The 15,316-nt window shown below is 36.4% G+C and overlaps 1 protein-coding gene across 1 annotated transcript; it reads left to right on the top strand.

Annotated features, from left to right (window-relative positions):
* The first annotated feature begins 278 nt into the window (after positions 1-278).
* cebpg (CCAAT enhancer binding protein gamma) lies at positions 279-4,745 on the top strand. The gene is made up of 2 exons (XM_048185002.1): positions 279-410; positions 2,071-4,745. Exons 1-2 carry the CDS (start codon positions 297-299, stop codon positions 2,452-2,454), a joined length of 498 nt encoding a protein of 165 aa, XP_048040959.1. The 5' UTR covers positions 279-296; the 3' UTR covers positions 2,455-4,745.
* The last annotated feature ends 10,571 nt before the right edge of the window (positions 4,746-15,316 follow it).

Here is a 15,316-nt window from a genome sequence, read left to right as displayed (position 1 = left end):
ACCCAACTTCCAGGTGTTGCAGCATTTTGCTGAAATAATAGTTTTTGCGCAAAGCATCTGTTCAGGTGGGGATTGTGTGCCAACAAAATATGTAAAAGTGTGATGGAGAATGATGCTGATGTGTGCAGAGTACCTTGTCTAACTTCTTTCTCTTCAATCTGTCTGGTTTTCAGGCACACGGCTGCATTTTGTGGCATTCAGCTTCACACAATACCAACTAACACCAACTCCAGCTCTGCGAAGCCCGACAACATAGGTCGGTGAGGGTGAGAGAAAGACAGCGGAAGTGGATCCAAATGAACAAGCAGTTGCAACACAAGATATCCAACACAGATCAGAACGGTGTCAGTGTTATACAGAGTCAGCCGCATAGTGCATTAAACCCCGCAGGAACTGCAGGACTACAGCAGGTACACACATCAACAAGCTAACCTATTCACCCGTGCATTTATGAATACTAATGACTCTTCAAAACCAAGATCAAAGTGTCAGTGTCATTTTGCAGTGCTTAAACCATGGTATATATATTATGGCTGCATGATATATCTATCAAAATATCGCGATATGCATATTGCAACGACTTGTAATAACTGCATGATTTTGATACTCAGAGTTTACAAAAAGTTCAAGTCCAAAAGACAGAGAAAATCACTCACTACTAGGACTGGAACTAACGATTATTTTTCCAATCGATTAATCTATCGATTTTTCTTTCCCCCGGTTAATCTAACGATATTTTTTCAGGTTAATCTATTGTTTATTTTCTGAATAGTCTATTAATTCTTTGATTTAATTTACCAATAAATAATAACTGTAACTAATCTATGAACCTTTACCTAATTATACTAGTTATGACAAAAGATAAGGCTTATGTAATTAGGTGTTTACTATGGCTGCATTCACAGTCACTTTTGGGATGTACAGCAGCAATTGTTTACACGTGTGTAAATGTTTTGTTGAATATGTTCATTCAGCTGTTTGATCAAACAGCTGAAGTCACAACCGCATTCTAATTAACCATAGCGACAGGGTCAAACATGGCAATGTCCATAAAACCTTTAAGTTTTACAACGATTGACAGCGCGCTGTTAAATAAATGAGCCCAATCATGAGTTCATCTATTAGATATTTTAAATAACAACATTAAATTCTTTGCAACCGGTTGCAGAGAGTACGTTTGAGCCACACGCTCGCACCCACTGCAGCTTGTAAAAAACAGAATGCTGTATGAGCCGAATTAAACACAAAACATGGGACTGACAGCCGTATTCTAGTGCTGTGTAAAACAGTTCACTATAAGAGTCCAAATACTTACGCTGCCGTCTAGGGTAGGAGAGGAGTTTTCTTTTCAGATGTTCCTACATACAGGTAGGCCTATGCCATTTCAGTTTTTTGTTTAAGATTTTTTTCAGTTTTTTGTTTAAGATATTTTTTTTAAGATTTTCAGCATTCCCGGGAGTCAGAGCCGCCATCATTGGGAATGAACATAAAAAGCGCGATGAATCAACGCATTCAACCCAAACCGATTACGTCGGCGCGTCGTTCCAGCCCTACTCACTACTCTTGAACGAATAACTTTTGTAGCTTTAATAAGAATCATTATGTATTTATTTTATACAGTGAAATCTAAGCAGTGTTTTATTTTTACGTTTGATTATTCAATTTCTGTTTTTAAATAAACCTAATGTAGGCCTACCTGAAGCCCTAAACCCCGACACTGACGTTAAAATGACACTTAGTTTTTATGTAGCTAATGCTACCGTAAAACACTGCTGTTCACTTTCAGAAGTTGTAGGATGCTTTCTTCTCACAAAAAAGAAATTGAAACATGCATGTTGGTTATATAATTTTCAGTATTTAAATATATATAAATTTATTTTACACAGCAATATTGTTCAACCCTAGTATGTATTCATAAAGTGCATCCGCCCATCCAGTTTCTTGTAGTCTTAAAGAATAAGATTTGTTATAGAAGATTTGTAATGTAAATGTCAAAACCACAAATTAGCCATGTGCTGGATATGCTGTTGCTTATTATTACTACGTGTGACATTATTTTAATTCTGACAGGTTCCTCAATTAGTTCCAGTGAGTCCCGGAGGTGGGGGTAAGGCCACGCCACCCAGCAAGATGAAGAAGGCTAGTATGGATAAAGACAGCGACGAGTACCGCCAACGGAGAGAACGCAACAACCTGGCCGTAAAGAAGAGCCGCATGCGCAGCAAGCAGAAGGCGCAGGACACCCAGCAGCGCGTCAATGAGCTGAAGGAGGAGAATGAGAGACTTGAGGCCAAAATCAAATTGCTTAGCAAAGAACTAAGTGTGCTCAAAGACCTGTTTCTAGAGCATGCCCACAACCTCGCAGACAACGTGCAGCCCCCTGCTTCTGGAGGAGGCCCTGGAGATCTGTGCAACAACAACAACAACAACAGCAGCAGTAACAGCAGCCAGTGAGGGCCTGATGTTAGTTTGCAGCATGCTATGCTGTGGGCTGTGTGGAGGCTCTCTAGGCAAATCATTTTACTTAAAGGGTTAGTTCACACAAAAATGAAAATTCTGTTATTAATTATTCACCCTCATGTTGTTCCAAACTCGTAAGACTTTTGTTCATCTTTGAAACACAAATGAAAATCTTTTTGATGAAATATGGGAGATATCTGTCCCTCTTTTGACAGCTACACAACTGACACTTTGACGCTTCAAAAAGTTCATAAAGAGATCATAAAACTAATCCATATGAATTTAGCGGTTTAGTCCAAATTTTCTTAAGAGATGCACTTTATATGCTTTATTGCTTTATTTATATGCTTTATTTATTGCTTTATATGATAAACAGATTTAATTTAGGCTTTTATTCACATATGAACATTGATCAACAAATCCTGCTTGACGTGCGAGAACAAACCTCTTACGGAGCTCAAATGTGCTGAATAACCCACAAGAATGAACCTCTCAATTCATATGAATTTGTTTTATGATCTCTTTATGAACTTTTTGAAGAGTCCAAGTGTCAGTTGTGTAGCTGTCAGTGGAGGGAGAGAAATCTTTCATATTTCATCAAAAAGGCCTTCATTTGTGTTCAAACATGGAAAAAAAGTCTTATGGGTTTGGAACGACATGAGGGTGAATAATTAAAGAATTTTCATTTTCATTTTTGGGTGAACTATCCCTTTAATCGTATTATGCTTTCTTTCCCTCCTGTTCCTGGAATGTGTACTGTCCGCAGTGTTTAACTTGTGTGTCTTCTGTATGTACACTCAAAATGATTTTCTTTTTCACTCATATTGAATCTCGTGCAGAATGTTATGACATCGTGGCCATAGCAACCACCGAAAGTCCAACCCACGCTCCGATTTGATGTGCTGGAGATAACTTTTATCACTGCCTTTCAATTGTAAAGCAGCATGTTTCAGTGTCTTGAAACTTTGCAATAACTCAGAGGACTGTGAAAGCTTCTCGGTAGACAATTTTTAAATCCGGCAAAGCTGGTCACAAAGGTTTGACAGTAAATATGTTCAGTCATTCCACTCTATTGTCTAAAGATAGGATTCAAAAACTAAGCTAATAGACAGTACCGCAGTCTGTTAACATTATTCATTATGATTTGGAATTAGGGCTACCAAAAATGTGATCAAGTAAGGATGTCTCCAAATGCAAAGAGTAGCTATTTTGTATTCCTGCTTTTTTGCCTGTCAGCTTGGATTGATTCACACTCTTTATTTGTTGACCATGTCTTATAATAGCAAGTACACTGTTGTATCTATGGTAACAGACTGTAGACAGACAAAACGTATTGCATCAGACTCCAAACAGTGTCTGCATTACCAGTAGTCCTTAAATCCCTACAGTTAAGCCTCCAATTTTGACAAGGGTGGAGAGGGTGAGATAGAGTAGAATATTAGCTCTAGTCTGTAGGGTGTTGGTAGCTAAATTAACACAAACTTATTTCCTAACAGTAACTGTTGTGTCTGTGTAAATACTGTTGATGAAGCAGATAAGATTTAGAATGACTGGTGCTGAACATTTAAAGTCATAAATCACCTGACATGCCCCAAATTTATTAAATTATGAGTTATATTGAAAATTTCCTTATCCGAAGAAGCTTTTATCTGACTACATCAAATTTTGGCCATTTTGTTTCCTTGACCAGTCTCAGAAGTATGTGTGAATTTACATATGTGGCAGCAGGTGTTACTAAAAGTTAACGGAGCAGCCACGTGACCTTTGCCCTCACTGATTCTCATAGAGCTGTGTGTTCTTGGAGTCGCTGTAGATAGACTTTTGTACCTCAGGCTATATGTCATAGCCTCACCAGACAGCCTTTAAGATGTATATTCCTGTTTAAGAGAACTTTAAAAGGAGGATAAGAAAAGACAAGGCAATCTCTTTAAGATGTCCGAAGCATCTTTAATTCTAATGTATATTTTCATTTTCTATACCTGAAGTTTTAAACATTTAAAAAAGCATGTAAGGCAATGCATGATTAGCACTATTTAAACAACTAATTAAAAATGATGCTCTATAGAGAAATAGCGAATTGGCGACTGCATACTTTTGTATTGTATCAGGTTGGGCTAAAATAAAGCTATTGTGTAAAACTTCTTAAAAACGAGACTAAAGTCAATATTTCATGAATATTTGATCGGCATATTTTGCTTAAGTATGAGGGTTGCTGGGCAACTTGCTTTTTTACATAATGTATACTGGGTTTTTGTGCATTGTAAATTAAAATTGAATACAAAATACATTCCTTGTGTTTGTACTAACTGTGAGGAGGGGCACAAAACCTAGACATTCATTTACCAAATCAGCTGAGGTGCCTGCGGTGCACAGTGTCCTGCTGCAGTCAGTGCAACTGGACATAATTCTCAACCTGAACTCAATTCAAACTTAAGAGTTACCGCTATAGGTCTGAGCAAAAATTAGATTCCGTCTGAAGTTCTTATCCCAAATATCACATTTTATAATCACAAAAATCTAGGAATTTAAAATCAAGTGAACTTTTCTGGCTGACAGTTTGTATATCCCATCAAGTGCTTTTAAATAAAAGAACAATGGTATTTTAATCAGTGTTGTAATGGCCAGACTTATGTTTACACAACAACAATGTAAATGGAAAAGTTTTTCCTTTGTGTTACAGTCGTGTTTTAGTGCTAAAAACACTGTGCTATGCATGCCAGGTCAGAGGGTATTCACATTTCACTATACCACTGCATGTCGGGGTGATAGACCTACTTAAATCAGTCAAGCACAGGGTAAACTACTAACCTATTTAAAGGAAAAGTCAGAGTAATCTTTGGGTCAGAGTAGTCTAAAGCCAAGATTAAGACCAAAGACCCACCATGTTAGTATAAAATAACTTGTAAAGTGTTTTCACACAGAGTTTATATGCTTTGAATTCAATACACCATACTAAGATGCTAGAGCTAGTTCAAAGTTATTAAAATATTACTTTCTCCATTTAATGATGATAATATTTTTCCTTGACATAGTCTAAAATAGATACACTGTAAAAAAAAAAATCCCAGTAAAATTTATGGTAAAAAAACGGCAGCTGTGGTTGCCAGAACTTTACCGTAAAAAATACAGTAGCAACGTAAAAAACAATCTGTTAAATTTACGGTAAAACAATGTATTTCATTAACTGATATAATGTTAATTTACCAACCTAATTAAGTACTAATATCTGTTTTGTACCTTTATAATACACTGACAGTCACCAAACACAGTGGTGATAAGAGTCACATGATGAATCAAAGTTCATCACAAGCAGATTTTCCACAAGCTGAGAAGGACAACACTAACATATAGAAGGTGCACACAGTGTCATTCACACACACACAAAACACCATCATGGTAACATGCATGAAATTTTAAAAATGCAATAAATATTAATTTAACAACATTAGATGTAACATAAAACCCTAATGTACATAACTGATTAGAAAAAAACGAGAAAAACTAAGCAGTTATTTCAACGAAAATATATCAAATGTGAAGTGTCACGCAGGGAATTGTGGGAATGTCAATTTACGTTTTTTCACTAAATTTTACAATGAGTTGTTATTTTTCATTTCCAAAAACTGTGAATTTAACGGTATTTTACCGTAAAATTACATTAAATGTACCGTTAGATCTATTAAAGTTTACAGTATTACGAACTTTCTGTAAACCAATTGACAGTTTTTCACCGCAGCATTTTTACAGTCTTTTACTGTTACAATCACGGTCATTTTTTACAGTGTAGACTGTCAACTTGTCTGGGTTACATTTCCCAAAGTTTTTTATGGTGCAAATGATTAAGCTCTACTTAAGTTTGCTATGCTTTTGGGAAACACAGCCCCAGCAAATCAGAGAGAGAGAAAGAGGCTTCTTCTGAATACCTGAGAAGAACCACTTGCATTAAAGTGAGACTTCACCCGAAAATGAAAAAGAGGTCATCATTTACTAACCTTCATGTTGTTTCAAACCTGTATGATATTCTTCAAAAAGGAATATATTTTGAAAAATGCTGGGGACCAAACAACATTGGACCCCATTTGATTTCGTTGTGCTAACCAAAAAAAATAAATAAAAAATAATATTAATTCTTCTTTTGTGTTCCACAGGAGAAAAAACATAAACAGGTTTGGAATGACATGAGGGTTTCATAAATTAAAGGGTTAGTTCACCCGGAAATGAGAATAATGTCATTTATTACTCACCCTCATGTTGTTCCACACCCGTAAGACCTTTGTTCATCTTCGGAACGCAAATTAAGATATTATTGATGAAATCCAATGGCCCAGTGAGGCCTCTATTGAAAGCAAAGCCATTCAAACTCTCAAGATCCATAAAGGTACTAAAAACATATTTGAAACAGTTCATGTGAGTTCAGTGGTTCTACCTTAGTATTATAAAGTGACAAGAATACTTTTTGTGCACCAAAAAAACAACAAAATAATGACTTTTCAACAATATCTATATGGGCCGATTTCAAAACACTGCTTTATGAAGCTTCTGAGCTTTATGAATCTTTTGTTTCGAAGTAGTGATTCGGATCTCCTATCAAACGGCTAAACTGCTGAAATCACGTGACTTTGGTGCTCCGATTCACTGATTCGATTCATAAAGCTCTGAAGCAGTGTGTTGAAATCGGCCCATATAGATATTGTTGAAAAGTCTTTATTTTTTTTGGTGCACAAAAAGTATTCTTGTTGCTTTATAATATTAAGATAGAACCACTGAACTCACATAAACTGTTTCAGATATGTTTTTTGTTTGTCTTTGCTTTCCGGCCTCACTGAGCCATCGGCTTTCATCAACAATATCTTAATTTGTGTTCGAAAGATGAACGAAGGTCTTGTGGCTGTAGAATGACATGAAGGTGAGCAATAAATGACATTATTTTCATTTCTGGGTGAACTAACCCTTCAAGTAAATTATGAAAGAATTTTCATTTTTGAGTGAACTATCCCTTTAAGTGCATTAGCAGTCTGTTTGAATGTTTGAAAACCTGTTTGAAAAACTGCTGACAACGAGACAAAAGAAAATGGTGGAGGCAAATAAACTGAGTAAGACTGAAGTTTGATGTTCCGAATGACAGAGAGAAGGTGTGTCATTCTGTACTTGGACTCTGGACTGTTATAGGCGCGTGCATGTGAGTATGTACCCTGTTCAGTGAGATAAGATGTGTGACGTGTATTGGAGCACAGACACAGTTTCCCAGTAGAGAAGGACAGAACACCAAGTACTACGTACAACTCATGCCTCTATGTTCTCCTTCCTCTTTTAATTTTTCTCTCTAGCGTATTGTCTACAGGAGATGAACACAGTGATGGGCATTTTACAATTTATTTTTACAGCCATGTCAGTAACTCCAGCAGAAGCACATATTTTCTATTGCACTGCATTTCTAGGCTTTAAAGCTTGCTATAAAGCCAATAGGTTACTCAATACAATAAAATGGCTTTCAAGATGCTGATGCATTTGGTGACCCCATTTAAGCGGACAAGGCCGTAGACACTATGTCACTCCAGCTGGCAAATGGTTAGAGACAAGAGATAGTAAAATGCTGATTCAAAAGTGTGGTACATTTACATTGCTGAGGCTACTGTAATAATCTGCTGCAGTCCATTCGTTAGTTAATCTATAACTGACTGACATCAGCATCATCCGACAGATATCAAGTTATAAATCAGTTGGACTGATTCTAATTTGGATATGCTGAAGTTTGATAGTCAAGACAAACTCTAAGGGCACTGCAACCTCAAGCTCCTTATGCTTGTATCTACATTTTTGAACTTGAATTGTTATGCTCACACCCTTATTGTTTCAACATCTGATTTTTAAAGGGACAGTTCACCCAAAAATGAAAATTTGATGTTTATCTGCTTACCCCCAGGGCATTCGAGATGTAGGTGACTTTGTTTCTTCAGTAGAACGCAAATGATGATTTTTAACTACAACCGTTGCCGTCTGTCAGCCGTATAATGTGTGTCAATGGTAACACAATTTATAAGAGTCAAGAATTATGCTTAGACAAATCCAAATTAAACCCTGCGGCTCGTGACAGCACATTGATGTCCTAAGACACGAAACGATCTGTTTGTGTGAGAAACCGAACAGTATTTATATAATTTTTTACCTCTAAAACACCACTATGTCCAACTGCGTTCAGCACTCGGTTAGTGAGGTCTGATTGCGCTCTGACAACGGCAGTGATGTCTCACACCCATTGAAGTATAAGCGCGAGACATCACTTCCGTTGTAAGCAAGTTTTATTTACTCTTATAGTAGAAGTTCCCATTGACACACATTATACGACTGACAGACGGCAGCGGTTGGAGTTAAAAAATCATCATTTGAAGAAACAAAGTCACCTACATCTTGGATGCCCTGGGGGTAAGCAGATAAACATCAAATTTTCATTTTTGGCTGAACTATCCCTTTAACACCATTAGATAAATATAATGTCTAATGTTAAAGAAGTAGCCTTCTTACAGCGATCAGCGTTGGGCAATTGCGTCACTTACAAAAAGCTGTCACTATTTTTTAACTTTCGCAGCTTTTCAGTTTAATTAAATAGCAGTGTAGAGTTGATTACCATTAAATTTCCCAGCAATTTTTTCAACAAATATCTCGGATACCCGGCGTTTTCTGTCAGTACTTGGCCGTTTAGTACAGCAATGGCCGATTCGCAAAAGAATCGCTCTTTTAAATCAGTTCTTTACAATGAAGCCGTCACATGATTATTAATGCAGAATCGATTCGTGATTCAGTCTAAATGATTTGAACAGATCGCTCTTTGGTACGATTTCTCAGTCCATGAAAACGAAAAACAGAAATGTCGCTGAATAAAGTGCCTACAATCATTTGAAACCAAACCTGCACCAAAAACGCTGTACACAAAAGCACTGAAGGCTACCAAAATGTAGCATTTACCATTGACCATGGTATTTTTAAGTACCTTGGAGTACGAATTCTATTGACTATGGTAATCATTGATGATATTTGTATATCAAATAGGCTCTACTGTATACCACCACATTAGCCTTTTGAAAGGAAATTTTGAGAACCTTAACCATTGTATTTGGTTTGAAATCTGGGTATAATCATTATGATCATGATCAAATTGACCCTAATTGGATTCAGTACAATTCACCCTATGAAAAAAGAAATCTGGTCAAAATCGCAGACCTTTAAACTATTCTGTGTCATGATGACTCATGTCAATGAGATACTTTGTACTTAACAGCTTTAACCACTTTTTTCCTCCACATTAATACACACTTTTCCACATAGTTTGTAGTAGGCTATAATTGAGTACACAACAGCTGTCAGCTTATCTTAAATAATGATTTTGCAGGTAGCTTAGCTTGCCCAACACTGCCAGCCAACACATGTAACCTGGGCTGTGTTTCTCAGAAACATATGAGATAAGTCTCTCACAGAGACCATTGGTGGCAATGGTTCTACGATCTTCTTAGGCTTAATCAATGCAAATCAAATGGGTCTGTTTAAATTAGACTTAACTCAACGTTTCCATTCTGCTCAACTGCACTCAGTCCAGTCCAGTCCAACTGAACTGAACAGAACCATGATGAACTTGGCTCAACTCTACTGCACTCAAAAAAACTGAGATTAAGTAATGTTTATTCATCCTCATGGACTGTTTGCATCCATCATGCAGACTGGGATAGATGAACTTTAAGTTAGCTGTCAACCACTGAAACACGTGCCATGTGCTTAAAGTACTCTGTCACACCACAAAGGCAGTTCCTAAGGGTTAATGAAAAAAGAAGTGGGTGTTTTAAAACTACAGTCAGAAGTCATAAATTTATGGCTCAATATTTCATTCTAGGGTATTTTTTCCCCTCTGAACAGTGTTGATTTCTTGAACTATGAATGAGTGCAGCTCTTAATCCCAGTAAAAGACTGCAGATGGTCGTGTAAAAGGGAGGCAAAGAATAAACAGGGCTGGAGCTGCACTCTTCTGATTCATGTAGAGGAGTGGAATTCAGTGGGTTTACTCTAGGAATTTCAGCTATGCTGGGACTGTTTACTCTGTTGCTTCTCTCTCCATCTCCTGTTTTAATATGCTCATTAATATCATCCACCACATCCTCCTTCCAACAGGCTTGACTTTATCTAAAGCTCTGGACTGACACTGTTATCTCCCTGTTTACTGCTTCACAGCATTCATCGTTATACAACAAATTCATCCATCAATCTCATTACCTCATACTCTTATTTACATACTGCAGCTTACAATTGTTTCAATTATATGTTGCCAAACAGGAGCTTTTCTGTAGTTGAGAGTGTTGAGTGAAAATGCTGATTTATCATTTCAGTATATTAGAAACTGTTGTGTGGTTTTAATTTGTTGTCCTTAATGAACATATTTTTGTATTGAGTTGAATGTCTGCCAAAGAAACATTTGCATTTAAATTTTATTTTGTTATGCTATGGTAGTTATTTTTGTTGTCATTTTTTTTTTTTTTTTTTCTTCTTGGGTTATGGTATTGTTATTTTATGCATAAATGTACATAAATTTATATATTTCTTGATTAATTTATTTTTAAATGCAGTAAAATCCATGTATAATTGGTTTATTTTGCTTTACTCATTTGTCAAATGTATTAAATGGAAATTGATATACAACCTTGTGTGTAGGATGGCTTGTTGGTATCTTTATGGAAAAGTTCATTGGCTGGTTCAGGCTGGTCAACAAAAGGTCATTGGCTGTTGGCCCCCGTCGGACGATGTTATTGGCTGTTAGCCCGCGTAGGAGAAGGTCATTGGCTGGCCATGGTGTTTTGGTTGCCAGGTGTCTCTGGCAGAATCCTCCCACTGATAAACAAGCATATCAGATTCCTCTTCAATCTTCTGCACGTCGCACAACTCTGTTCAAACCCCACTTAACACTTTAAAGCACCTCATCAGTGCTCAGGGAACCTCATTCAGCTATTCAATTCCTCAAGCCTAATATTAAGACCGGGATTCCTTTGATTTACTTGCATTGTTAGTAGAAAAAGCACATGTTTTTCTTTGACAAACGTTAATGGCCCCATATGTCACAATAATGGTCTGGACTGCAGTTTGTTTGGTATTCATAAATGAATGACGGTGGTTTCCGCATGCTAGTTTTAATGGAAAGACAGCACAAGAGTAGTTACGATCGTAATACAGATTTCCTCGGCAGAACAGGATAAAAGATATTTTTCCCACAAACTGCAAAAATTGACATTGTTTCACTTCGTGTTGCACGTTTCCTAACAGATGGACGGTCGAAAGCATCCAAAACCTCCACATAAAAATGAGCGATGAACCTTTTGTAAAATCACCCTCCTTTTCCTTGCTGAGCACGCCAAGATACGTTTGTTTAAAGTAAACCTCCTCAGAGAACTTGGCGAGAAACGTCCTGCAGCAGCACATCTGGAAAACATGCCCTATAGAGATAGATTTTATTGTGTGTCTTTTAAGAACCAAAGCCCCCTAATGGTTTTCATAATTTAGCATAAAGTAAGGGATATTAGTTTCAATAATCTCTTATTCATACAATCTCCCCATAAAACACAGAGCCACGGAGATGTCAGCTGTGACTGAGCACAGCACATGCGCCAAGAACATTCAGCCTCATTACAACAGGTCAGATAAGGCGAGAGAGAGAGAGAGAGAGAGAGAGCGGGAGAAACTTTTGTGCCTTTTCACTTTTCCAGATTTGATGTCATCACACGCGATACAGAGTTCAGATACATCATGCAGCCTTCCATATTTCCTGAGGGTGTGTGTGTGTGACGAAGAAGACCTTGTGTATATGTGTTTGTGTTGCGTTTGAGGCTTCTCACAATGCTGCTTTGTTTTCTTCCCATGGCTTTCCTGCACGCACGTGTTCAAGTTTTTTTATGGAATGGATGACTGCAGAGTGACTGCTCTTCAGAAACGTCATAAACAGCCTTTACATAGAGAATTCCCTCTGCCTACATGCATACACACAGTCCCTGTGCTCATATATAATCATCTGTCAAGAAAACACTTTCTCTCACACACACAGTATGTACATACGCACACACATTCATTGATGTGAGGAAGAATATGCGCACCAAGACACGCCACAGGGGCCTCTATTCCTACTGTTTCACTGCCAACAATGTAAAATTTGTGCAGGCACAACAGAAAAGCTTGGGATGGATGGATAAATTTGATGTAAGTCACTTTCTCTTTCCTTTGCTTTTTCTCTCATTCTTTTTATTCTCTTTATCTTTCGTTTTGTCGAGGTTTTGACAACACAGAAGAAAAGGGGATCTCTAGTCTCACTAAAAGACATAGTGAGAGAGGGGATTTGAAAAGGGGAAAACATCTGAAATGAAAATAACCATGGGATCGACATTTCACATCTGCTCATCACCCCCAGGCGAGGCTGGTTTTTCTCCCACAAATATTGTTTTTGTGTGTGTTTGTATGTAAGGCTGAGTGGAAGTACAGTGTGTGTTTGCGATCATCACAGAGACTTTGTGTTTAGTGTTAATTATAAGCTATTATATGAAAACTTTTCAAAATTTAAAAAGGGGATAAGGAAGTTCTTGATGTTACATTATAGAATCTTCAGATCAAGATTTTAGTTTTTTTTTTTCATTCTGTTGAACACAATTACATAAATAATTCAGGGAACACTGTAAAAATATCATATTGGTGCTTATGTATTTTACAACTTATTATTTCATTAAGTGATATATTGTTAATATACCAGCATATTTGAACTTTCAAAAGCAGTTTTTACCCTTACCCTGTAAAGGGTAAAAAGAATAGTTGATTTACAAAACTATAGACACAAAAGTTTGCATATGCATTTTATGTTTGGTATCATATTTGATACATCAGGCTTTTATGGCACATATAGTATAATATATAGTGAGAATATGGAGCTCACTCGAGGAGAAAAAAACATCAATTTTATTCAGAGATCCAAACTGAGCATGTGCAATTTGGTGTAAATGGTGTTTATATGGCCAAAAAGTAAGATGAAGTTCTGATAGTGTGAAATGAAAATCAATTAGATTTGAAGCATATGAGTATAAGAAACTACTTGCATAAAATGAAATTTAAATGCTTAATTTTATGATCAAAGCTCTGTAATTTTAATAATATAGTGTCATACAATGATGATTGAGAGATGTACAAAAAAGCATGTGTTAATTAATAACACATTTTTTGTGTTATTTTTTGTGACACGTTTTTGTGTTATTTTGTGTACATAATTGACAAATTGTGTAAATATAACACATTAGTGTGTAGAAAATGAGCAGGAATAACACATGGTTGAGTTAAAAGTAACACAAAATGTGTTGTCCTTAACTAGAAAGTCAAGTCAAGTCTTTTGTTAATATTTGACAAGCAAGTCTCAAGCGGTCTCAAGTCCTAAAATGTGCGACTTAAGTCAGACTCGAGTCAAGTCATGTAACTCGAGTCCCCCACCTCTGCTAGACACACAGGTGTGTTAAGATATAACTCAGGTTCTATTGTTTTCACCACATCTGTTTTAAGAGCAGTTGTTCAGACTTTTAGTTTGTTTTCTTTGTTCCACATGTGTTTGATTTTCCCACCACTCATTTGTTTATATGGTTATTGTTATTAGTTCATTATGTTCAGGTGTGTGTCATTAATTGTCTTGTTTAAATCACTATTTAAGTTCTTCCTTCACATTCTTTTAGTGTCTGGTCACATTTATGTTTAGTGTGTGTTGCTCTTCCTGTTTGCCTGCTTTATTATTAAACTTGGTGTTAGAACTTTATTTATCATCTTCATCTGTTTACCTGCAACCACCTGTGACATACATTTTCAACAAGTTTTTTTTTTTTTTTAAATATGTATGGTTAATCAAGTATACCCAAGTTGCTCCACCCCAGTAAATGTTCAATTTGAAATATTTATGACAATATAAAAGTTATGCTTTTTACTTTAAAAATCACAGCAAAAAGACAAGTATACCATGGCCTGAAGGTGGACATTTTTAGAAAGCCTTTTACCTGCTTAAAAAAAAAGGAGAAAAAAAAAGAGAAGAATTAACAAGCAGAAGGCATTTTGTACAAGTAAAAAGTTTTTCACAAAGTTTTAATTGTGTTGATAATTTAGAGGCCTTCAAAATGTATGTATCGGATATTATATAGTAGACTTAAGGTTAAATATTTTACCTACTGATAACCTCATAATAAAACAAGTGGTAAAACTGGAGGCTGCATGATGAATCAGAGTTCATCACAAGTAGCCTGTCCATAAAACATGGCCAGTATTCACATATAGATTTTTTTTTAATGTTGTTTTTCTACCGTAGATTATTTTCTGTAGCAAAAAAACTTCTGGATTCAATCTTCTTTAGAGTGCTGTACTGTTCATCTCTCCAAGATAAATGTTGGTCGTTGTTGAAGTACTGTATGTTCTTTTGTAAGATCACAAATCTTTATAGTTTATTTTAAAAAGTTTATTTTGAAAGCAAAAATGTTGTGTAAACAAGTGTGGAACTAATAGGCCTACAATTATAAAAGGTTTCTCATGGCAGTGGTTCTGAGTAATTTCTCAAAATCAGGAGATAGAGTTTTAAATGCCTCAGTTTCATTCAACAATTCAGCTTTGCTTTTTTCCGTCTCTCAACTTGAATTGTGAAGCTGGAAGCGAAGAACAGATGACACCTGCCAGGAGGGGAAAAAAGAGAAGCTACATCTCTCTAGAGCGAGAGAGAGAGAGAGAGAATCATATTTCAGTTGAGTTCTTTGTCATTTTTGTGTGTGATGCTGACACTTTAGTGCCACAAACACACTTTAGCCATTAGCATGAAGGA

Source organism: Megalobrama amblycephala, linkage group LG3 (genome assembly GCF_018812025.1).
Source record: "Megalobrama amblycephala isolate DHTTF-2021 linkage group LG3, ASM1881202v1, whole genome shotgun sequence".
NCBI lineage: Eukaryota > Metazoa > Chordata > Actinopteri > Cypriniformes > Xenocyprididae > Megalobrama > Megalobrama amblycephala.
This window is presented reverse-complemented; position numbering and strand designations above follow the sequence as displayed.

What these genes read in the sequence shown, in the direction of transcription:
- cebpg (XM_048185002.1), top strand. Translation starts at nt 297, where the DNA reads ATGAACAAGCAGTTGCAACACAAGATATCCAACACAGATCAGAACGGT. An exon ending in GAACTGCAGGACTACAGCAG is followed by an intron (nt 411 to 2,070) that starts GTACACACATCA and finishes TAATTCTGACAG; the next exon opens with GTTCCTCAATTAGTTCCAGT.